We start from the raw sequence: 25131 nt of genomic DNA, 5'->3' as shown, positions 1-25131 counted from the left end.
TCATAGAGTATATAAATATACTCTATGATATATATACATAATACATATATATTATGTATTATGAAATATATGAAATATACATAATAGAAATGTATATTATATATATACATGTATTATGTATATGTATTTCCCAATACTTTTGTCATTTGTGAGGATGCAAATCATTTCAATATTAGAGCAGCTCAGTTCACTACTGTTACTGGAAAAACGAGTTAAACCAAGCACATATCCTACTGAGGGTGAGTCAACAGTGTCATTTTAACGTAAGGAGGGACAGTATATTAAGTGACTTATTCCAAGTCCTGTGGTTTTCCTCCAGCTGAGCAAAGAGCTGTTGTTTCAGAAGTGGGGCTTAGATGCAAAAAAAAAAAAAAAAAACCTTGCCCATTTCTTTTCTCAATTATAGCCATTTAGTTTTCTTTTTGCCTGAGCCTTTTCAAAAACCCATTTTCTCCTTACATTTCTGTCATCAGATTTCCTGAATTTTGATGGAACACTTATTTATAGAGAATATATTATTTGTTATAAACCAATTATAATTTGAAACTTTATTTTGAATTTCTCCACCAATTTATGGACCCGGGTTGGTATATGGTGTCAGAGATCCTTTAAAAAATGTTGTAAGGGAAACAGAACAGTAATCTATTTTAACAAGTCATTATTTTCTACAGTTCTTTAGTGGTGTGGACATGAAGTAAGGTAGTATTTTATGGAACAATGTACCAAAATGTAGTAATGAAATTTATCCTTTTGACTTTGGAAGAGATGAGTCTTGTACTCTCAGCCTGTGAAAAAACAGTGTTCTGAGCTGTCTGAGGTTTTCTTGAGTGGCATCCAGTATCATTATGGGTATGTGTCTGGATAGTTTATTTCTAGGTTTGGGAAGGTGAGTTTTTGTCTTTTTTCCCTCTCGGTGGATTCCTTCAATTGGACAGAAGCAGACCAGATGAGGAAAATATTCTTTTATGGATTCTCGGTTTACCACATTAGTTATTACCCACCTTCTCTGAGTAGCAGACCACACTTTTCCTGTTTTCCTATTTAGTGGTTCAGTTTTCATTAACTTAACTGCAGATGTGTTCTTTAAAGGGATGTATTTCTAAGCAATTGAATTGTGGGTAGCTTAATCAAATGATGATAGATTGCCTGCTTTTAATAGGGTCATCATTTGTGAGAGTAAAATCTTGTCAAGATAAGGTGTAATCATTCTTATGATCTGGTTCCATAATTTCCTTTTGCTTCTGTGATGCTACTCTATTGTTGAGAAGAAATGGTATCTAGTTACAATTTCACAAAGGAAAAACTCTATACAATTTCACCTGGTCTTTTATCTCATAGGGCAGTTTGTTTTTGTCTTTTCCCTAAGAAATATTGATAATACATAGTAGTGTATTGAATCCTAGGGTTGGCAAGTTTTCAAAAGTGGGGTTCTTTTGTTGTAGAGGTAGGAGTGATATTAATGAATGGATGTCAGTCCTTGTTAGGGCATGTGCATGAAGAGTGGTTCTTATCCTGGGAACTCAGTATTACCTTTGTTTTCGAGAAGAGTGTGGTCATTAGCTGATCTTTGGCATAGGTGTTTTTTTTGTGTACACAGCTGGTATGTGGGTGCTTAGCTACATGAAAATGTTAAGAGTCACAAATGTATATTAAAGAGGTTTGCAGGTTTTGGTGGATATCAGATTGTTCTGACTGCATCGCAGTAGGCGTAGTGAGTGAAAGGACGCTGGACTAGTAGGTCAAAGAATTGTGTTTTAGTCCTAGTTTGGCCATCTTGACTTGAATAACTTTGGACAAGTCCCTTATTTTTCTGAATTGCAGTTTCGTCTTCTGTAAAATGGTGCTAATACCAATTTGCGTGCTTATAGGATTGTTGTGGGGATCAAATGAGATCGTTTGTATGAAAATGTTTTGTAAAGTACGGAGGTACTTTTATCATAGTGTTATGTTTGGCCAGTTGATCTGGGTATTTCAGCCTTCTCAGGGCTGAGAAATTGAGGGTGTGAACTGACTTTTCTGATTTGCTTGGCCACAGTGTTCACATTGGCCTTAGAATGCTTATAGGTTTGGGTGGGGGAACATAGGTAGAAGCAAGCTGAAAATTCCTGCCCTTGAGAAGCTGGGATGTTAATCCTGGGTACATGTTGCCAAGTCAGTACCAGCTCCATCTGTAGGTGCTTATTACTCTCATTTTACTGGGAGGACACTGACCAGACAACTAATATGACCGGCCAATTTCTGAAATTCACATCTTTAGAGTTACCCCTTGAGGGGTAAGGTACTGTGTCTTTGGAAGGTTGATGCTTTGGGGTTATTTTCTGTGGAGATGGAAGCTGACTGTGCTTAAATTTATAAACTTGTTCTACTTAGCTATTCTAAAGCCAGATTACATTGAGAGGGAGAATACTTGATTCACTTGATGTTTTTAATATAAAACTTAGAGTATTTGAAGCTTTCTATGGTAACTTATATTCAGGCTTAATGCCAACGTGATTACAATGTGTTGGTTTTAATGTTTTTGATGAGGTGATGTGTGCTTTGGTGGGGAGGAGGAGAGATGTTATTTAATCACCAGCAAACACTAATACACTAATAACCACATTCACTGAATCCTTTGTCCCTTTGCTTGAACTGAGGGTTACTTGCTTTAATACCAGTTTTCCAGAGGGCTTAATCCTGTTAATGTGATGAAGTGATGGTAAGAAGGACATTCCCACTGGGCCTGGAGTGGTATAACTGGTAAAACTCCCTTTGTAAATCCCTCTTGTTCAACATGAGTGTCACTCCCATTTCCCCAAAGTGGAATGAATTTTTATTGAGGAGAGTATTTTAAGAGTGATAAACAAAAGAGATTAAAATATCTCCTCTGTCAGGTCACTGTGACCTTAGAAAGCTAGAATAAACTATCATTTTGCAGATTTTATTTTTGTCTTCTTTTGTGGGAAATTAAGGACTTGTTTATGTTCTCTTTAAAAGAGATAGAAAACGACTGGCCTGCCCCTTCAACAGTTTGGCTTGGCAAACATTTTCCAAGCATTTCCCCTGTGCCTGGCCTCTTAGCTGGGTTGAAGCTAGGTAGAGCAGACATGGTGTAGGTGTGGCCCAGTCCAGAGTCTCTCTTTTGCTGGAACTCCCTTGGGTTGTCAGGCAGGAGGAGTGGCAGCAAAGCAGATGAAATGAGTGGTAGGCCAGGGCATCTGCTTAAAGAATTTTTTTCTAGGAATTTATGACTCATTTATGAGAGTAGGGGAAGCACTGAGCTCCAGAAAGTCAACACCCCTTACTGGATTTACCCCCCAAATTTTAATCTAATATATTGGAGTTTAGATCATTGCTTTTGCTCTTTCTGAGAACTCTGGACTGAAACTGGGACAAGGGAAGTCTTTTGGCCTCTCTAGAACCAAAAAAACCTTTGTGAAAGGCAATGTAACTTTTGCCAGATCGGGTGTTGCTGCAAATAGAGAAGCCTAGATTTCCTTCCCTTGTTTGAAGACATGGAAGACAAATTTCAATATGGTCACTTATTATTATTATTTTTAACATCTTTATTGGAGTATAATTGCTTTACAACGGTGTGCTAGTTTCTGCTTTACAACAAAGTGAATCAGTTATACATATACATATGTTCCCGATATGGTCACTTACTGACGTATAGGTGTACCTTGGAGATATTGTGGGTTCAGTACCAGACCACTGCAATGAAGTGAATGTCACAATAAAGCAAGTTACATGAATTTTTTGGTTTCCCAGTGCATATAAAAGTTATGTTTACACTGTATTGTAGTCTGTTACATGTATAATAGCATTATATGTAAAAAAACAATGTACATATCTTAATTAAAAATACTTTGTTGCTAAAAATGCTGACCATCATTTGAGCCTTCATCAAATGGTAATCTTTTTGCTGGTGGAGGGTCTTGCCTCGTGATTGGTGGCTGCTGGCTGATCAGGTGGTGGTTGCTGAAGATAGGGGGGGCTGTGGCACTTTCTTAAGATAAGACAACAGTGAAGTTTTCTGCATCGATTGACTTACTTTTGTGAATGATTTCTCTGTAGTGTGCAATGCTGTTTGATAGCATTTTACCCACAGTAGAACTTTTTTCAAAATTGGGGTCAGTCTTCTCAACCTCTGCTGCTGCTTTGTCAGCTAAGTTTAATAAAATATTCTAAATCCTGTGTTGTCATTTCAGCAGTCTTCACTAGGAGTAGATTCCATCTCAAGAAACCACTTTCTTTGCTCACCCATGAGAAGTGTATCCTTATCCGTTAAAGTTTTATCGTGAGATTGAGCAATTCAGTGCCATCTTCAGGGTCTGCTTCTAACTAAAGTTCTCTTGCTATTTCCACCACATCTGCAGTTATTTTGTCCACTATGAGGTCTTTTTTTTAAAAATTGAAATATAGTAGATGTACAATATTATGTTAGATTCAGGTGTACCACATAGAGATTTGACATTTGCATACATTATGAAATGTTCACCATGATAAGTCTAGTAACCATCTGCCCCATACAAAGTTATTACAGTATTATTGACCGTATTCCTTATATTACATTCCTGTGCCTTATTTATTCTATAACTGGATGTTCGTACGTCTTAATCCCCTTCACCTATTTTGCCTCACCCCACCCTCTCCCCTCTGGCAACCACCCATTTGTTCTCTGTATCTGTGAGTCTGTTTTCATTTTGGCTTTTTTTGTTTTGTGTTTTAGATTCCACATATAAAGTGAGATCATATGGTATTTGTCTCTCTCTGTCTGACTTATTTCACTTAGCATAATGCTCTCTGGATTCATCCATGTTGCTGCAAATGGAAAGATTTTTTTTTTTATGGCTGAATAATATTCTGTTATATGTTTATATATACCACATCTTCTTTATACATTCTTCTATTGATAGACACTTAGGTTGCTTCCATATCTTGGCTATTGTTAATAATGCTGCTATGAACATTGGGGTGCATGTATCTTTTCAAATTAGTGTTTTTGTTTTCTTTGGGTAAATACCCAGGAATTACTGAATCATATAGCAATTCTATTTTTAGTCTTTTTGAGGAGCCACCACATTATTTTCCATAGTGGCTGCACCAATTTATATTCCCATCAACATTTTAAGAGGGTTCCCTTTTCTAAACATGCACACCAGCACTTGTTATTTGTTGTCTTTTTGATGATAGCCATTCTGACAGGTGTGAGGAGACATCTTGTGGTTTAGATTTGCATTTCCCTAATGATTAGTGATGTTGGGCATCTTTTCATGTGTCTATTGGCCATACGTATGTCTTCTTCAGAAAAATGTCTCTTCAGATTCTCGGCCCAATTTTTTTTTTTTTTTTTTTTTGCGGTATGCGGGCCTCTCACCGTTGTGGCCTCTCGCGTTGCGGAGCACAGGCTCCAGAAACGCAGGCTCAGCGGCCATGGTTCACGGGCCTAGCTGCTCCGCGGCATGTGGGATCTTCCCGGACTGGGGCACGAACCTGTGTCACCTGCATCGGCAGGCGGACTCTCAACCACTGCGCCACCAGGGAAGCCCTCGACCCAATTTTTGTTAGGGTTGTTTGTTTTTTTGATGTTGATTTATATGAGTTCTTTGTACATTTTGGATATTTGCTCCTTATCAGATATATCATTTGCAAATATCTTCTCCCATTCAGTAGGCTGCCTTTTTGTTTTGTTGATAGTTTCCTTTGCTGTACAAAAGCTTTTTAGTTTGATGTAGTCCCATTTGTTTATTTTTGCTTTTGTTTCCCTTGCCTGAAGAGATAGATCCAAAAAAAATATTGCTAAGATCAGTATCAAAGATCGTACTGCCTATGTTTTCTTCCAGGAGTTTCATGGTTTCAGGTCTTGCATTTAAGTCTTTAATCCATTTTGAATTTATTTTTGTATATGGTGTGAGAAAGTGGCCCAGTTTGATTCTTTTGCATGCAGCTGTCTAGTTTTTCCCAGCACCATTTATTGAAGAGGCTGTCTTTCCCCCATTGTATATTCTTGCCTCCTTTGTTGTAGATTAATTGGCCATATAAACCTAGGTTTACTTCTGGGCTCTCTATTCTGTTCCATTGATCAATGTATCTGTTTTTGTGCCATGTCATACTGTTTTGATTACTATAGCTTTGTAGTATAGTTTCAGTTTGGGAGCATGATACCTCCCACTTGGTTCTTTCTCAGGATTGCTTTGGCTGTTGAGGGTCTTTTGAGGTTTCATACAAATTTTAGGATTATTTCTTCTGGTTCTGTGAAAAATACCACTGATATTTTGATAGGGATTGTCTTGAATCTTAGACTGCTTTGTGTAGTTAGGACATTTAAACAGCATTGCTTCTTCTAATCCATGAGCATGGTATATCTGTTCATTTGTTTGTGTCATCTTTAGTTCCTTTCATTAATGTCATATAGTTTTCCCAGTACAGGTCTTTTACCTTTTAGGTTTATTCCTTGGTATTTTATTCTTTTTGATACAATTGTAAATGAGATAGTTTTCTTAATTTCTCTTTCTGATTATTATTAGTGTATAGAATTGCAACAGTTTTCTGTATTTTGCATCCTGCAACTTTACTGAATTTATTTATTCTAATAGTTTTTTTTAAATAGCATCTTTAGATTTTCTACAGATAGTATCATGTCATCTGCAAACAGTGACAGTTTTACTTCTTCCTTTCCAATTTGAATTCCTTTTATTTCTTTTTCTTGTCTGATTGCTGTGGCTAGAACTGCTGCTACTATGTTGAATAAAAGTGGCAAGAGTGGGCATCCTTGTCTTGTTCCTAATCTTGGAGTAAATACTTTCAGCTTTTCACCATTAAGCTGAGGGTTGGTCATATAAGGCCTTTATTATGTTGAGGTGTGTTCCTTCTGTACTCACTTATTGAGAGTTTTTATCATAAATGAATGTTGAATTTTGTCTAAAGCTTTTTCTGCATCTATTGAGATGATCATATGATTTCTATTCTTCAATTTTGTTTGTTGGGAGTTTTAAAATTACTGATTCAGTTTCAATTCTGATAATGAGTCTGTTCATATTTTCTACTTCTTTCTGATTCAATCTTGGGAAATTATCCATTTCTAAGGATTTATCCATTTTTTTCCTAGGTTGTCCATTTTACTGACATAACTGTTTGTAGTCATCTCTTATGATTCTTTGTATTTCTGTGGTGTTTGTTGTAAGTTCTCTTTCTTTTCTGATTTTATTGATTTCAGTACTCTCTCTTTTTTTCTTGATGACTCTGGCTAAAGATTTATCCATTTTGTTTATCTTTTCAAAGAACCAGCTCTTAGTTTCATTGATCTTTTCTATTGTTTTTAGTCTCTGTTTCATTTATTTCCACTCTGATCTTTTTTATTTCTTTCCTTCAGCTAACTTTGTGTTTTGTTTATTCTTCTTTTTCTAGTTCCTTTCAGTGTAAGGTTAGATTGTTTATTTGAGATTTTTCTTGTTTTCTGAGGTAGACTGGTATTGCTATAAACTTCCCTTTTAGAACTGCTTTTGCTGTATCCCATAGATTTTGGTCGTTGTGTTTCCATTTTCATTTGTCTCTAGGTATTTTTTTTTTTTGCGGTACGTGGGCCTCTCACTGCTGTGGCCTCTCCCATTGTGGAGCACAGGCTCAGGCTGCGCAGGCTCAGCAGCCATGGCTCACAGGCCTAGCTGCTCCGCGGCATGTGGGATCTCCCCGGACCGGGGCGCGAACCTGTGTCCCCTGCATCGGCAGGTGGAGTCTCAACCACTGTGCCACCAGGGGAGCCCTCTAGGTATTTTTTGTTTTTTTCAATTGATTATTTAGTAGCTCGTTGTTTAGACTCCATGTGTGTATGGGTTTTTTTTGGCAGTTTTTTTCTTGTAATTGATTTCTAGTCTCATACTGTTGTGGTTGGAAAAGATGCTTGATATGATTTCAGTCTTCTTAAATTTATTGAGACTTGTTTTGTGGCCTAGCATGTGATCTATCTTGGAGAATGTTTCATGGGCACTTGAAAAGAATGAGTATTCTCCTGTTTTTTTTGGATGAAGTGTTCTGTATATATCTATTAAATCCATTTGGTCTAATGTGTCATTTAAGGCCAGTGTTTCCTAATTGATTTTCTCTCTCAGTGATCTGTGCATTGATGTAAGTGGGATGTTAAAAGTCCCCTATCATTGTGTTACCGTCAATTTCTCCCTTTAAGTTTGTTACTATTTGCTTTATGTATTTAGGTGCTTCTATGCTGGGTGCATATAAATTTACAATTGTTATACCTTCTTCTTAGATCAATCCTTTTGTCATCATGTAATGTCCTTCTTTGTCTCGTTACAGTCTTTGTTTTAAAGTCTATTTTGTCTGATATAAGTATTGCTACCCTAGCTTTCTTTTCATTTATATTTGTATGGAATACGTTTTTCCATTCTCTCACCTTCAGTCTCTGTGTGTCTTTAGATCTGAAGTGAATCTCTTGTAGGCAGCATATATATGGGTCTTGTTTTTGGTCCATTCAGCCACTCTCTGTCTTTTGATTAGAATATTTAGTCTATTTACATTTAAAGTAATTATTGATAGATATGTACTTATTGCCATTTTGTTAATTGTTTTCTGTTATTTTTTTTATTTCTTTGTTGTTTTTTTTTCTTCTTTTGCTCTCTTCGCTTGTGATTTGATGGCTATCTCTTGTGTTGTATTTGGATTCCTTTCTCTTTTGTTTGTGTATCACAGATTTTTGGTTTGTGGTTACCCTGAGTCTCATATATAACAACATAAACATCTATATATTTCACTACTTTTGTCTTTTAAACTTCCTATTAGCTTTATAAGTGGTTGATCTACTACCTTTACTGTATTTTTACCTTTACCAGTGAGATTTTTTCTTACATAATTTTCGTATTTCTAGTTGTGGCCTTTTTTTCTGCTTAAAGAAGTCCCTTTAACATTTCTTGTAAAGCCTGTTTAGTGGTGCTGAACTCTTTCAGCTTTTGCTTGTCTGTAAAACTCTTTTTATCTCTCCTTCAACTCTGAGTGATAAACTTTTTGGATAGACTGTTCTTTGTTGTAGGTTTTTCCCTTTTATCACTTTGAATATATTGTGCCACTCTCTTCTGGCCTGTAAAGTTTCTGATGAAAAGTCAGCTGATAGTATTATGGGAGTTTCCTTGTACTTGTTGCTTTTTTCTTCCTGCTTTTAAGATTCTGTCTTTATTTTTAATTTTTGCCATTTTAATTATCGTGTCCCTTCGTGTGGACCTCTTTGGGTTCATTTTGTTTGGGACTCTCTTTGCTTCCTGGACTTGGATGTCTGTTTCCACCCCCAGTTTAGGGAAGTTTTCAGCTATTAATCTTCAAATAAGTTCTCTGCTCCTTTCTCTCTCTCTGTTTCTTCTGGGACCCCTGTCGTGCAAAATCAGTATTCTTGATATTGTCCCAGAGGTCTCTTAAATGGTCCTCATTTTTAAAAGTTGTTTTCCTTTTTTTCTGTTTAGCTTCAGTGATTTCCACTACTCTGTCTTTCAGATTGTTGATCTGTTCTTCTGTATCATCTAATCCACTGTTGATTCCTTCTATTGTATTTTTTAATTTCAGTTATTGTATTCTTCAGCTCTGTTTGGTTCTTCTTTATATTTTGTAACTCTTTGGTAAAATTCTCACTGTGTTCATCCATTCTTCTCCTGAGCTTGTTGAGCATCTTTATGATCATTACCTTGAACTCTTTATTGGGGAGATTGCTTATCTCCACTTTGTTTAGTTCTTTTACTGAGATTTTGTCTTGTTCCATCCTTTGGAACATATCCTCCATCTCCTCATTTTACCCAATTCTCCATGTTTATTTCTATGTGTTAGGTAAGTCGGTTATGTTTCCTGTTATTGGAGAAGTGGCCTCATGTAGGGGATGTGTGATAAGGCCCAGCAACATGCACCACTCTGATTACCAGAGCTGTATGTTCTGGGGGTATCTCCTATGTGGGCTCTGTGCACCCTACTGTTGTGGCAGGGATAACTCCTGTGTGCATGCTGATAAGTGGGGCTGATCCCTGGCCTGGTTGACTGCAAGGCCATGTCTCACGCAGTAGCTGTGGGCCAGCTGGAGGGAAGGGTAGGCTTCCCATGCAATTGACTGTTTGGCTTGAGGGGGCTTTGGGGCTGGTGCTAGCCTCCTGGAGTGCAGAACTTCCACTGAAGTCTTGTACCCCTCAAAGTCATCCAAGAGGGTTTGAATCAACTTCTTCCAAGCTCCTTTTAATGCTGATACTTTGACCTCTTACCACGAATCACAAATGAGCTCAGTAATATTTAGAATGGTGAATCCTTTCTAGGAGGTTTTCAATTTCCTTGCCCAGATCCATCAGAGAAATCTCTATGGCAGCTATAGCCTTACAAAATGTATTTTTTAAATAATAAGACTTGAAAGTCAAAATTACTTATTGATCCATGGGCTGCAGAAAGGATGTTGTGTTAGTAGCAATGAAAACAACATTAATCTCATAGCACATGTCCATCAGAGCTCTTGGGTAACTAGATGCACTGTTATTGAGCAGTAATATTTTGAAAGGACTCTATTTTTCTGAGTAGTAGGTCTCAACGATGGGCTTAGAACATTCAGTAAGCCATGTTGTAAATGGGTGTACTCTTACCTAGGCTGTGTCGGTCCATTTATGGAGCACAGGCAGAGTAGATTTAGCATAATTCTTAAGGGCTCTAGGATTTTTCGAGTAGTATTCAGTAAATAAGCATTGGCTTCAACTTAAAGTTACCAGCTATATTAACCCCTAACAAAAGAGCCTGTTTTTTGAAGCTCTGAAGCCAGGCTTTGACTTCTCTCTAGCTATGAAAGTCCTAGATGGCATCTTCTTCCAATACAGGGATGTTTCATCTATGCTGAAAACCTGTTGTTTAGTGTAGCACCCTCATTAATTATCTTAGCTAAGTCTTCTGGATAAGTTGCTTGCAACTTCTGCTCAGCACTTGCTGTTTCACCTTCTGCTTTTATGTTAAGGAGATGACTTCTCTCCTTAAACCTTTCCTTAAACCAGCCTCTGCTAGCGTCAAACTTTTCTTCTGCAGCTTCATCACTTCTCTCAGCCTTCACAGAAATGAAGAGAGCTGGAGCCTTGCTCTGGATTAGGTTTGACTTAAGGGAATATCGTGGCTGGTTTGTTCTTCTATCCAGACCACTGAAACTTTCTCCATATCAGCAATAAGGCTGTTACACTTTCTTATTATTTGTGTGTTCACTGGAGAAGCACTTTTAATTTCCTTCAAAAACTTTTCTTTTGCATTCACAACTTGGCTAAGTGTTTGGTGCAGGAGGCCCAGCTTTCAGCCTATCTTGGCTTTCAACATGCCTTCCTCACTAAGCTTAATCATTTTTAGCTTTTGATATAAAGTGAGAGACGTGTGACCCTTCCTTTCACTTGAGCACTTAGAGGTCATTGCAGAGTTATTAACTGACCTAATTTCACTTTTGTTGTGTCTCAGGGACTATAGAAGCCTGAGGAGAGGGAGAAAGATAGGAGAATAGCTGGTTGGGGAAGTGGTCAGAACACACACATTTATTAAGTTCACTGTCTTACACGGACAGAGTTCATGGCACCCCAAAACAATTAAAGTAGAAACATCAATAATCACTGATCACAGCTTATCATAACAAATACAATGATAATGAAAAAATTTGAAATTTTGTGAAACTTACCAAAATGTGACACAGAGACATGAAGTGAGGAATAGCCATTAGAAAAATGGCATGACAGATTGGTTCCATGCATGGTTACCACAAACCTTTAATTTGTAAAAATGCAATAAAGCAAAATGCAGTAAAATGAGATAAGCCTGTACACAAGATTTTCTGTTTGCTGTCTTTCTTGGCTCATCCAGCAACAGTTAGGTGAGCAAGAATGGACATGAGCATTTGCAGGCCAAATTGTGACTGTGAGTGTGCTGGGCTGTTTTTATTCAAATGACTGGTGTTAACTCCACAGAAGTCTAAGTAGTCTTAGAGATAAATTCTTGCTTACATGCACAGTAAAGAAAGAATGCGAGTAGTTGAAAGTTTTATGGAGTTAGAGGACTAGGGTTTTTCAGGGGGATTGATTGAACATTGAAATTATCAGCTCTTCATCAAATATTTTTAAACATGCATTATTATTATTCTTTTCTGTTGACCATGGGGCCAACGTTTTGTTTACATGAGTTGGCATAGATTTGTGTTTGAAGAAACAAAAGAAGGGAGGGATTGAAAACAAAACTACATAGAAATGGAAGTTTGGGGCTGTATTTCATGTTTTCTTTTACCCTTGATATTTAATAAAGATTATTTTCCTTCTGTTACCTTCTCCTGTTCCAAGGTTGTTGCCCCAGGCATGTTCTCTGGAAATGGGAACGATATGCATTTACCATCTCCAGATTTAGGTATTTTCCTCACAGTGCTGGTTTCTCTGCTTATCTGGGATATTCTGGGTATGAGCCTACAGTTTAGAACCTTTTGAGCTCTTGGGTTTAGACAGTTCTCAGTGATGTGTGAAGGAAGTTTGAATTGAATATTGTCCACAGGTGAATAGGGTTTACTTCTGGCTGAAGATATAGAACCTCAGTGACCCAGATAATAATATAGAAATGACCCAAATGTTAGGAACTTAGCCTGTGCAAACCCTGACTTCAGAACATTTAGTGCGACTTTGTATAAAGATTCAGACCGGGCTTCCCTGGTGGCGCAGTGGTTGCGGGTCTGCCTGCTGATGCAGGGGACGCGGTTTCGTGCCCCGGTCCGGGAGGATCCCGCATGCCTCGGAGCGGCTGGGCCCGTGAGCCATGGCCGCTGAGCCTGCGCGTCCAGAGCCTGTGCTCTGCAGCAGGAGAGGCCACAACAGTGAGAGGCCCGCGTACTGCAAAAATAACAACAAAAAATATTCAGACCTTCTATCATCCATTAGCGTAATACACTGATTATGGTGTTCCAGTGACTTGATTCTTGGGAGTAACATTTACTGCTACCAACCAACGATTTAAAAAAATCCTTCCTGTGGGGAAGGATGCCTGTGGGGAAATCTGAAGTTGTTCCCTGGGTTTTCCCCATTTGGTTTTGGGAAGTTTCCATGATTTTATATAATAACATATAACAATTTAGATTTTTCCATTTTCACTTTCGACATAATTTTGTCCCTTATTCTTTCTTTTTAGGGTCTACCTCTAAATTAACAAACAGTAGAAATTGTCTACTCCATTTAAAAAGCATTCTGAACAATTTAAGCTAAAAGAACACTTTGTTTCTTTTGGGTGGGTATCAAGAAAATTATATATATTTATAAAATTCTTTTCCAGCAAGGGTACTTAAAAGCATGTATTTGAAATTAAGGGTTTTTTGAAAAATGGAGCTGTGCTTAACAAAATAGTCTTTTAAAAATTTTACAAAGGGAGTGTTTACTAAAAGCACAGGAAATTGGTGACAGGCAGAGTTTGTCTCTGATAAGAGAACAGATAGAGACCATAGAACAGAACAGATAATAGAAGATATAAGACAATGGAATAATACCTCAGACTGGCCTTTTATGACCACTAAGTAGTACAGAAATATATAGTCCTTTGTGTGGAGAGTAATTTAACTCCAAATATGATATAACTTCTTACTCTCTGTTGGGTTTTATTACACTAAGATCCTGACCCTTTTGGACATGAAAACCTTGTAACTATTTTGGTCAGTGTCATTTTACAAAGGGTTAGATACTTACAGTGAAGAAATACATTGGAGCTATTTTGGACCATATTGGTGCTTATTGTTTTGTGGATGTGTATCAGTGTATCTACCCATGGGGAAAATGGTACTGTAGAATAAAAGCATACTATCACTCTAAGACACTGATGAAAGAAATTAAAGATGATACAAGCAAGATGGAGAGATATACCATGTTCTTGGATTGGAAGAATCAACATTGTGAAAATGACTATACTATCCAAAGCAATCTACAGATTCAGTGCAATCCCTATCAAACTACCAATGGCATTTTTCACAGAACTAGAACAAAAAATTTCACAATTTGTATGGAAACAAAGACCCTGAATAGCCAAAGCAATCTTGAGAAAGAAAAACAGAGCTGGAGGAATCAGGCTCCCTGACTTCAGACTATACTACAAAGCTACAGTAATCAAGACAGTATGATACTGGCACAAAAAACAGAAATATAGATCAATGGAACAGGATAGAAAGCCCAGAGATAAACCCATGCACATATGGTCACCTTATTTTTGATGAAGGAGGCAAGAATATACAATGGAGGAAAGACAGCCTCTTCAATAAGTGGTGCTGGGAAAACTGGACAGCTACATGTAAAAGAATGAAATGAGAACACTCCCTAACACCATACACAAAAATAAACTCAAAATGGATTAAAGACCTAAATGTTAGGCCAGTCACTATCAAACTCTTAGAAGAAAACATAGGCAGAACACTCTATGACATAAATCACAGCAAGATCCTTTTTGACCCACCTCCTAGAGAAATGGAAATAAAAACAAAAATGAACAAATGGGACTAATGAAACTTAAAAGCTTTTGCACAGCAAAGGAAACCATAAACAAGACAAAAAGACAACCTTCAGAATGGGAGAAAATATTTGCAAATGAAGCGATTGACAAAAGATTAATCTCCAAAATTTACAAGCAACTCATGCAGCTCAATATCAATAAAACAAACAACCCAATCCAAAAATGGGCAGAAGACCTAAATAGACATTTCTCCAAAGAAGATATACAGATTGCCAACAAACACAAAGAATGCTCAACATCATTAATCATTAGAGAGACACAAATCAAAACTTCAATGAAGTATCACCTCACACCAGTCAGAATAACCATCATCAAAAAATCTACAAACAATAAATGCTGGAGAGGGTGTGGAGAAAAGGGAACCCTGTTGCACTGTTGATGGGAATGTAAATTGTTACAGCCACTATGGAGAACAGTTTGGAGGTTCCTTAAAAAACTAAAAATAGAACTACCAGATTACCCGGCAATCCCACTACTGAGCATATACCCAGAGAAAACCATAATTGAAAAAGAGTCATGTACCACAATGTTCATTGAGGCTCTATTTGAACATTGACATGGAACCAACCTAAGTGTCCATCAACAGATGAATGGATAAAGAAGATGTGGCACATATATACAATGGAATATTAGCCATAAAAAGAAACAAAATTGCGTTATGTGTAGTGAGGTGGTTGGACCTAGAGTCTGTCATACAGAGTGAAGTAAAGTCAGAAAGAGAAAAACAAATACTGTATGCTAACACATATATATGGAATCTAAAAAAAAATAAGAAAAAAAAGGTCATGAAGAACCTAGGGGCAGGATGGGAATAAAGATGCAGGCATAGAGAATGGACTTGAGGACACGGGGAGGGGGAAGGGTAAGCTGGGACAAAGTGAGAGAGTGGCATGGACATATATACACTACCAAATGTAAAATAGCTAGTGGGAAGCAGCCGCATAGCACAGGGAGATCAGCTCTGTGCTTTGTGACCACCTAGAGGGGTGGGATAGGGAGGGTAGGAGGGAGGGAGACGCAAGAGGGAGGAGATATGGGGATATATGTATGTGTATAGCTGATTCACTTTGTTATAAAGCAGAAACTAACACACCGTTGTAAAGCAATTATACTCCAATAAAGATGTTTTAAAAAAAAAGCACACTATCTTAGCTTAGCATTCACTTGGAATTTTTATGCCTGTTTTCTGCATTTGCTGTTTAGATGTAAATTATTTGGCTTCCGTTCAAACCATTTAAATCAATTCTTACCATAATACACATGGCTTAAGATTCATGGGGGAGGGTGTTTCTTTATTCATGCAAATTTTAAGATAGGAACTTCCAAAGATGTTTTAGGTTTGTGAAGATTAAAAAGTATGGTTCCACTTTCTCTACTTTTCATCCCTGTTAAAGGCCAGGAAATTTGCACCATTTTTTCCTCCATATTTTACTTTTCTACTCCTTACACAGTATGAAATCAGAATTACTAGGCACAGTCACATTTGGGTATCCCCATGCTTATTAAAATTGGAACCTTGGAATATTTTAAACACATAAACCGATTGTTGAGTTTGTTAAAGGGTTTTGTCAAAATTAGAGATAGTTAGTTCATTGAATATTTTATGAATATTGAGTATACCTGCTGCGTTCCAGGCACTGTTCTAGGTCCTGGTTATACAAAGATGAGCCAATCATGGTCACTGCCTTTAGGGAATTTGCTCAGAGGTAGAGAGAAATTGGTGAGCCTGTATTTATAATGCATCTGCCCAAGATGTAAGGGGAGTACAAGGAGGGACATGTAAATCAGACTGGAGGGTCTCTGAGGGCTTCTTAAGGAAGGTAATGCTTTATTCGTGAATTGAAATATAAGTAGGAGTTAGCAAGATGGAGAAGGAAGAAAGGGAGAGGAAGTATTTTCCAGGTGGAAGAATGTGTGTGTAGAGATGATTATTAACAAATTGGTCACGTGATTTATAAGTATGTGTGTATTTTTCATATCTTGCATTTCATATGGAAGAGGAAGTCCATTTTCATCCCCAAAACTAAGAAATTAAAATTTAACTCATAAGTAATTTTTTTCTGCAGTCTTTAAAAATACAGCAAAATAAAAGAAAAAGAAAAAAACACAGTGCATAATACATGTTAACATAGTACAGCAAATGTACCAAATTTTGTTTTTTGCAATAAATCCAACATTATAAAATAGGACAAAAATTGGAATTTTTAAAATGAAAGATTACTATGGATTCACCAACTCACTGGGATGAATATCTTTATAAAACTAAAAATGCTATTAATAATTAAAAAAATACCCTTATGTTATTTGTAAATTCAGTTTTTTGTTGGTTATATTTCCTTAAATCAAGGCATTCCTGCTTTTGAAAAGTAGTAATATTTTGCTATGAATCTTATAGCTTAAGCCTTAATTTCTGTGGGTCTGGTATTATCATCTCTTAAGTAGAAAACAAATGTTCTATTAGATGATACCTTTAAGGGGCATAGAAATCCTCGGAACGCTATCAGGAAAATAAAATTAATATCTCCCTTGTTTCATTTATGTGCCTTTTAATCAAGGCAGATTTCAAGGAGGAAGACAGATGTTTCTCCATTTTGTTTTTCTTTAAATGTACTACTTGGGATTTGAAGCTTCTGCACTTCTTCTGTTTGTTTGGATTTTTTTTTTTTTTTCCCATGGCTTAATCCCAAAAAATGGAATAAAAAATTTAGCGAAAGCTTTGTTGTTTGAAATTGCAGGGTGCTGCGAGACTTATTGCAAATCCCTGATGTCTCCCTGTCTGCCCTCAATTCTCCTATTTTTGGTAATAATGCAAGCAGTCATTTTAGAAAACTTTGCTTTGTTCATTTTACTGAGCCTCTTCCAGCACCATGTGCCTGAAGCAATAGCAGCCAGCCACAGCCAAGGTCCTAGGGCATAAACTCAGACTTCATCTTTCTCAAATGCTGCTACTTGAAATTTGCATAAACGTTGAAAAGAAGATTAAAGGGGCCCTCTATGCCTCCTCTTCACATATTTTAGGAACCCCAGCCATTCAAGGCATTAAAATGTCTTTTGAGTCATCAGGGGACGTAAAAGCGCAAACAGATGCCATCCTGCGGACAGAGGGAGCAGGATATGAAAAAAATCATGTGAGATAGACAACTGAGGCTTATTTGAAGAGGCTGCAAAGCAACAAGTAATGCCAATTTGAAACGATTACATGTTAATGCAACAAGTGAAACACGTTTGAAGGCTGCTCAGATTACACCGGCTGGGGTGCAGACTTAATTACTCATGTTAGAGATTCCTAAAACAAAGGGAGGCTTTTAAACCAGTGATATGTAGCTGGCATGATACTGAAAAGCCGTGGAAAACCTAGGTAAATGCCTAGAGGAAGTTTTAAGGACAATTCCATTAAGTCTGGAGATCTTGGGCCTGTCCCTAAATGGGCAAATTCCTTAGGCACTGGAACTGGTAAAAATCAATGACAGTTTATTCTGTTGTTTGCAGTATTTATATACAAATGAGGCTGATAAACTTTACTAGAACCTTGTCTGGACTGAGTTATACTTACTGCTAAACAACAAAGGTTTGTGTTGTGTTGTATTTCTTAAAGGTTCTTTCTGGAGTGATTCTGAAATTGATATTGAGAGGGTCTGCTAAAGGTATACAGTAAAAACAATTTTTATTTTACTCCTATTTATCTTAGAGTCATTTGGGTAGGTCATTTTCTGTCTGTCCCTATTCCTAACTTCCCTAGATTGTGTGCACCATGAGAATAGGAATTGTTTGTTTTGTCCCTGTTTGCTTTTCATGCAGTGCTTAGTAGAGGGCCATACTCAGAGTAGTCGTTCAACAAGTAGTAAAAGCACCATGTTAAAACTGAATGACATTTTTGCTCTTATATCGTGTTATTTTACCTTTCATGAATCACTTCTCCCTGTGCTTGCCGTGCTATACCTTTTTTTTTTTTTTTTGAGCAGTGAGTGACTTTTTTTGTAGTAGTTCAGGATCTCTTTTACTAGACCTTTATTGGTGGCAACTGGGAAGAATTTATTCCATTTATTGATATGTCCTAAATTGCTTAGGGCTCTTCTATTTTTCCAGATTTCTCAAGTTTGTTAAACTGGGGTTTGATTGATATAACAAGTTCCTCTAAAGCCACCATTTATCATGGAATCAATTACAAAGAATTTAAGTACCTACTATGTGAGCAGTCCTTTTAGGGTTCTTACTCTGTGTCAGGCATTGTTCTAGGCTCTTTAAATGTATTAATTTGGTTCATTCTTGCCAGGGCTCTGAGAGAGATTATTTTGTACATGAAGAAATGAAAGTACAAAGAGGATACAGAGATAGACAGTAAACGGTGGGGCTGGAATTCCAACTGAGATCCTGATTTCAGCATTTATGCTTTCAATCACTAAACTATATTGCCTCAAATATACAGAAGAGAAGAAATAGTTTCTATCATCTAGGAACTTAAAAGTGTAAAAGCCGAGAGAGTTAGGAGACAATACAGAATTAAATGCTAAATTGTGAGTTATGAGTGTTACAAGGGTAGGGGTTGGCCTGTGAGGACAGAACCGTCCAGGGGAAGCTTTGTGGGCCAGGCAGAAGGTGAGCTGGGCCTGGGAGGAAGGAGCAGAATTTAGATAGTAAAGGGGAAGTGGCAATCAGAGGAAGCTGAGATACTAGTGGAGGCAAGGAACTGAGTTCACAATGGTCTGTTCAAGCAAGAGGCTGCATTCAAAGCAGTTCGAGGTGAAATGCTGGGCGCATAATGTAGGCTGCGATCTTGAAGGCCAGGGTGAGGGCTTCGACTGGAAGAAGGAAGGAATGACTCGTCCCTGGAAGAAAAAGTGCCACGCTTGGCTCTGTACCTACTGAAGGTACTGCATCCACCTCTCAACTGGTTCTTCTGAAGCCAAGCTGAGAATAAGTTCTGAAAACTGAGTAAGAACTGAAAGCCACTGCAGATTAGCGAGTGGTGGACTGACCCTTGTAACATTGTCATTCTGGGAGGTTAGATGGGATTAGAATAAAGTCCTTACCATTTGCGGGGGAGCTGAGAAAATGAGTGGCTTCGGCCTAGTCTGAAATGGGGTGACTTTCATAAGCTTATATAAGAAAGGAAGAAAAGCCTTCACACACTGGAACATTTAACAGTCTTGACTTTTTTCAAACACAGATCTGGTTGTGTTGCCTTCCTTGCTTAGAGCAGCCCAGTAGTTCATGCTCACCCTTAGAGTAGAAGCCGTAATCTAACCCCTGCCTGCCTTCCTTGCTGTTTCCTATTACCCTCCCTGTTGTTTAATAATTTCTAGCCATACAGACATGGAATACCAGTCTCATTCCATCTCCAGGCCTTTACGCTTGCTGTTTCTTCTGCTTGGGATCACTGTTTCCCCATATCTTCATGATTCTTGTTCATTTAAGTCTTAGCTCAAAGGAAACCACCTGAGAGAGGCCTTTCCTAGTCACTTTATCTAAAGTAGGTCCCTACACCTCCAGCCTTCCTGATTACGTTGTATCCCATAACTGGGTTCTGTTTCCAATAGAATCTCTCACTTACCGCTGTGAGATAATAAATAAATTTACTTATTCATTATCTGTCTTTCCCTAGTAGAAATAAGGTTCATGAGGACAGGGACTTTATTCTGTTAACCATGGTTTCCCTGACATCAGGGCCTGCACCTCACATAGTAGATGCTCTGTAAGTACTTTTTTTTTTTTTTTTAATGAATTTGGCTGCTCCCTGAGGCTTGTGGGATCTTAGTTCCCCGACCAGGGATTGAACCCGTGCCCTCGGCAGTGAAAGTGTGGCGTGCTAACCCCTGGACCTCCGGGGAATTCCGTCTGTAAGTATATTTCTGAGTATTGGAAGACTAGTCCCCAAATATGCAGTAGAGAAAATGTGTGAAAATTGGAAATATTCTAGATATTGTGTCACATTGCCAAGTGATGGAGTGATGAAATTGGAATCCACTGCTTCTTTTTGTTTTTGCCCTTTTTGGGGGCAGGGGGCATGTACATATATGAGATTGATATTCATCAGCCAGCATTTATTGAGTAACCTCTGTAGCTTAAGATGAAAATTCGGGAAAAAGTCACTCCTTTTCTGAGTGACTGGTTTCTCTGAGTCTATTAAAACATCAGTTTAATGTCTAACTGATATGATGGAACTTTTTACTTTACACATATAAAGCTGCTTTTAATTTTATTGTTAAATTTAAGTGTTTTACGTTGGAAAAAAAGTAAATTGAATTTTGAAATGAGATCTTTCCCAGCCTCACTGTCATGGTTTTTAGTTATCAAAGTTTTAACTTCTATATTTATGACAAATAATTACAGTATTCATTTAGAAATAGCCTCTGAGCAAAGTTGTGAGTCTCAAATTTTACTTGGTTGTCGTTGCTTTTATTCATCCAGGCCATACATTGTCGTCTACATCATCCAGGACTTCTGGTGGATTATATAGTCTCAGGGGATTCCTTAAAGTGGACCACCATGCCTTAGTACAGGAGTTGTGTCCAAGTGTGGCTCCTCAGAGTCGCAGCATCAGCATCACCTGGGAACTTGTTAGGCATGCACACTCCCAGGCCCCCTTTAGACTGACTCACTCAGAAACCGGGGTGGCGGGGGGTGGAGTCCAGCACTCTGTGTTTTAGCAAGCCCTCCGGATGATTCTGATACACACTAAAGTTTGAGAACCGTGGCTTAGTAAATGTTAAAGGTTCAAGGTAGCATGATCCTACGGACCGGCCAAACGGCATTAATAATTAGCCTTGTGAGCCTACCTCCTTTTTGGCCCCTGAATTTGATTGGTTCACTGAGGCTAGGCTGTGAAGTTATTTTCTAGATTGATTGCCACATATTGACTTTAGGTTGTTTGTATTTCTCTGCACCTGTCACTGTAATGATTTTCCGAGATGCTTAATAGGAACAGACTGTGATTTTTTTTTTTTTTTTTTTTTTGCTTGCACCCATGGCTTTCTGAGTCATGGGTGGCTGGCTTCTTTTGTCCTTCTGGATAGATCTCTCTAGGTACCAGGCATGCCATTCATCTGCTTTTAATGAGGGAGTTGTCACTGTTGGATCACAGGGGATCCTTCAGCAGCATTTAGTTTACCCCAGTTTGGTTTACAGGTTGGGAAATTGAGCCCCCATGAGGTTGTGCTTTTCTTGCAGTAGTGCAGCTAGTTTGTGGTAGAGCCAGGGTTTCAGGACTCCTGACTCCCTCCACTGCCCCAGGATTCCTGCAGGGGGAGGCCAGAGCTGTGGCTTGCTCTGGGCCTGCAGGACATTCCTTTCCTATTTAAAGAAAAAAGCAAATAGAAAAAAAGTCAGGAAGTTCTCACTGAAACTAATAAAAGTGTCTAAAGAGAATAAAAAAATCAGTTTGAGAACTTTGGTATGGAGGAAATAACCTGACATTAACTGTTTTAATTATAGTTGTTGCATTGGGCTTATCAGTGTGGGAAGAGGGAGCATTTGAGCCCTACAGGGAAGTGGGATATGGACAACAAGATGACCCTCTTCCTGAATATGCCTGCGCAGGCTGCAGCCTAGTGACTGCTTGTGTGATACCAATAGCTGTCATGGAGCCGGAGCTGGACTCAGTAAGGCCCAGCAGTGTCACAGCTAGTGCTATGGAGGAATGCCCCATGAGGAGGCCTCTTAACCTCCTTGGCCTTCACTTTCTAATACGTGGGTATAATAATACCTATTTTGCCCATCTTGAGAAGAAAAATGCCAGATGGTGGGAAGCAGTGTATTACTGTAGTTAAGAGCACAGACTCTCTCATGAGATCCAGACTCCCTACGTTCAAATTCTGGTTCTTTCACTCACTGTTGTGACAATAGGCGGGTCACTTATCCTTTCTGTGGGACGGGTTTAATGAAATTAACTACTTCGTAGGGTTGCTGGGAAGACTGAATTAGTTTGTGTAAAGGGCTTAGAACAATACCTGGTATTTAGTAAGTGCTATGTGTTAGCTGCTATTGTTATCACTAGTTTTTAAAAATATTATTATCTTAAGAGCTGAGATTTTTGTAAACATATTCTCAAAGGGTTTCATCACTTGATAACAGTACTGGGCATATAGAAGGCTCTTATGCAGTAATCGTTAATGGAGGAGCTGTTCTAACATCCCAGCTTGTGCCTGGGCCCTGCTGTGAGAAGAAGCTGATTTTGATGCCCCGGAAGGGCAGACCTAGAGCCTCTGATATTGCAGTTTATTCATAGAGTGGTACTCACAGAGGAAACTCAAAAGTGGAGACTTCTCGGTTTTGCTTTCAGGTATTTATACATGAACCATCCTAGGAGATGAAGATCTTAATAATCTTCCAGAAAAAGTTCATGGACTTCAATTTTGATTTTTATTGTTTGACAAGGTTTCTTTCTGTCTTGCCCTTCCACTTGTTATTAGTATTCTTGATAAGCATTTTGGTGATGAAAATTCCAACTCTAAAAGCTAAACAATCAAGGTGCTGTAATTATCCAGCAAACGAGGCTTTGGGTGGCCTTCCTCCTCTTCTGGCTGAAATCAGTGAAAGTTTCTACTATTGCTGTTTATTTCTGGGTAGTCTGCTTTTGGGAGGGATTAACATGATGAAGTACCTCTTTATTAAAGGGACTAGGGTTCAAGAATTTGAGAATTATTGTTTTATTTATATATATAAAATTAACTTCTCATTTTCTTTGCTTTAATCCCCCCTCCTCTACAATCTCTATTTATAGTCTACTCCCCATCTTTGTGTGAGCCCCTTAAAGTTAGAGATTATGTTTTATTCATTTCTCTATGAATTCCATTTCCCCTTTTTCCTCTGGATCCTAATGTAGTGTCTGGTACACACTAGGCTCTCAAATGCAGTTTGTTGAATGAATATTATTGATGTTTCTGATTATTTCTTGAAGTGGCCTGTTTTGAAACTTCACCTGAGGCTTAAGTAATTCATTAATATCATGGTGACCTAGTATCTACCCAGGTCTTCCTAAATATTCATTGATGAATCCTTACATTGCTCATCTGAAGTATCCAAATCCCAAGATGCTCATGGCATATCATGGATAGTATAGCTTTAATTTTCTTAGTATCATTGGGAAATAAGGATGTAACAGCCAGAGAGATAGAGGCACAGAGAATTAAGAGTATCATTCCGGACCACAGAACAGTTATCGTGGGAAGAGACTCTTGGGATGAGCTTCTGTACTTCTATGACCGCGGGAGCCAGAAGATAACAAGATGATTAAGACTCTAAAGGGAAACCTAAATCAAGTTGGATATGGGAATGAATGTTGACCCGGATTGGATGATGTTTCTCTGATGTCTGAGGGTTATGACTAGTGACTTATTTCTAATGTGTATTTGTTTTTGTTTTTAGCATTGCAGTGTCGGGACGGCTATGAGCCCTGTGTAAATGAAGGAATATGTGTTACCTACCACAATGGTACAGGGTACTGCAAGTAAGTTTTTCTCTGTTTTTTTCCTTCTTTATGTATTTTATTTTTCCTCAATAGGAAATTGGACAAGATTTGGTAATACTGCTCTATTTTTAATACTTCTGTGAAATGTTACTGGTTCTCTAACTTTTCTGATGTAGTTTTTGTGGGGGATAAGGATGTGGATGCCAGATAAATGGTTAATAAGAACTTACTGTCTTATCTTTTTCATCATGAAAAAGACTTTCAGTGAGTAGCTAGTTAAATATAGTGAGTACATTCTTTTACATTTTCAGTTTAAGGCAAAGCCTCAGAATCGCTTCTCAACGTGTTAGCTGTGATCTTGTTTTAAAGTCAAACCAAATAGATGTTAACTTTAATTCTGCCTACTGTAAGTAAATACTATGTGAAATACTAAGTAAATCCATGTGAAACTTTTATCTAATATACAAAATCAATTCTGAAAGAGAGACTGTGAGAGAAGATGCACACATGCTTGTAGGGATGGGGTGGGGAGCAGGGGCTGTGGCTGAACGTCATTATATAGGTTTAAAAGAATAAGGATGAGGAGTAGATAGGACTGGGGGTTTAGACTAGTCCTCAGGAGCATTCCTTTTCTTTCTCTCTGATCATCCTCTAGTGTAGCCATACTTTTTGTTTGAGGAAACCTGTGAGGTAATCTCATAAATTGCTTCTCTAGGTTGCCTATGGATAATTTTTTTCCCTCTTCAACTTCAATTGAAAATTTTTGATAGGAACATGTTTCCATTCTATTTCTTTAATGGAAAATAAGATTTGGCAATATAACATTTATCTTCTTTAACACTTTTATGGGATATATTTGTTCTTTGCTTTGGTAGAAGTATTTGCTTGCTAAGCATTTTTTAAAAAATTAATTAATTAATTAATTTTGGGCTGCATTGGGTCTTCGTTGCTGCGTACAGGCTTTCTCTAGTTGCGGCGAGCAGGGGCTACTTTTCGTTGCGGTGCGGGGGCTTCTCTTGTGGAGCACAGGATCTAGGCACGTGGGCTTCAGTAGTTGTAGCATGTAGGCTCAGTAGTTGTGGCTCGCGGGCTCTAGAGCGCAGGCTCAGTAGTTGTGGCTCGCGGGCTCTAGAGCGCAGGCTCAGTAGTTGTGGCTCGCGGGCTCTAGAGCGCAGGCTCAGTAGTTGTGGTGCACGGGCTTAGTTGCTCCGCGGAATGTGTGATCT

General features: G+C 38.1%; 1 protein-coding gene across 2 annotated transcripts in view; it reads left to right on the top strand.

The window, feature by feature from the left end:
- Positions 1-25131, top strand: part of NOTCH2 (notch receptor 2) — a 175311-nt gene that overhangs the window by 27791 nt on the left and 122389 nt on the right. For both annotated transcript variants that reach the window (XM_024764784.1, XM_024764783.1), the window contains exon 2: positions 23863-23944. In XM_024764784.1, coding sequence (XP_024620552.1) covers positions 23863-23944 — 82 coding nt within the window. The remainder of the gene's footprint in view (positions 1-23862; positions 23945-25131) is intronic.

This window comes from Neophocaena asiaeorientalis, unplaced genomic scaffold (assembly GCF_003031525.2).
Source record: "Neophocaena asiaeorientalis asiaeorientalis breed wild unplaced genomic scaffold, Neophocaena_asiaeorientalis_V1.1 scaffold62, whole genome shotgun sequence".
Taxonomy (NCBI): domain Eukaryota; kingdom Metazoa; phylum Chordata; class Mammalia; order Artiodactyla; family Phocoenidae; genus Neophocaena; species Neophocaena asiaeorientalis.
The sequence above is the reverse complement of the archived record's forward strand: the minus strand, read 5'-3'. Positions and strand labels throughout refer to the sequence as shown.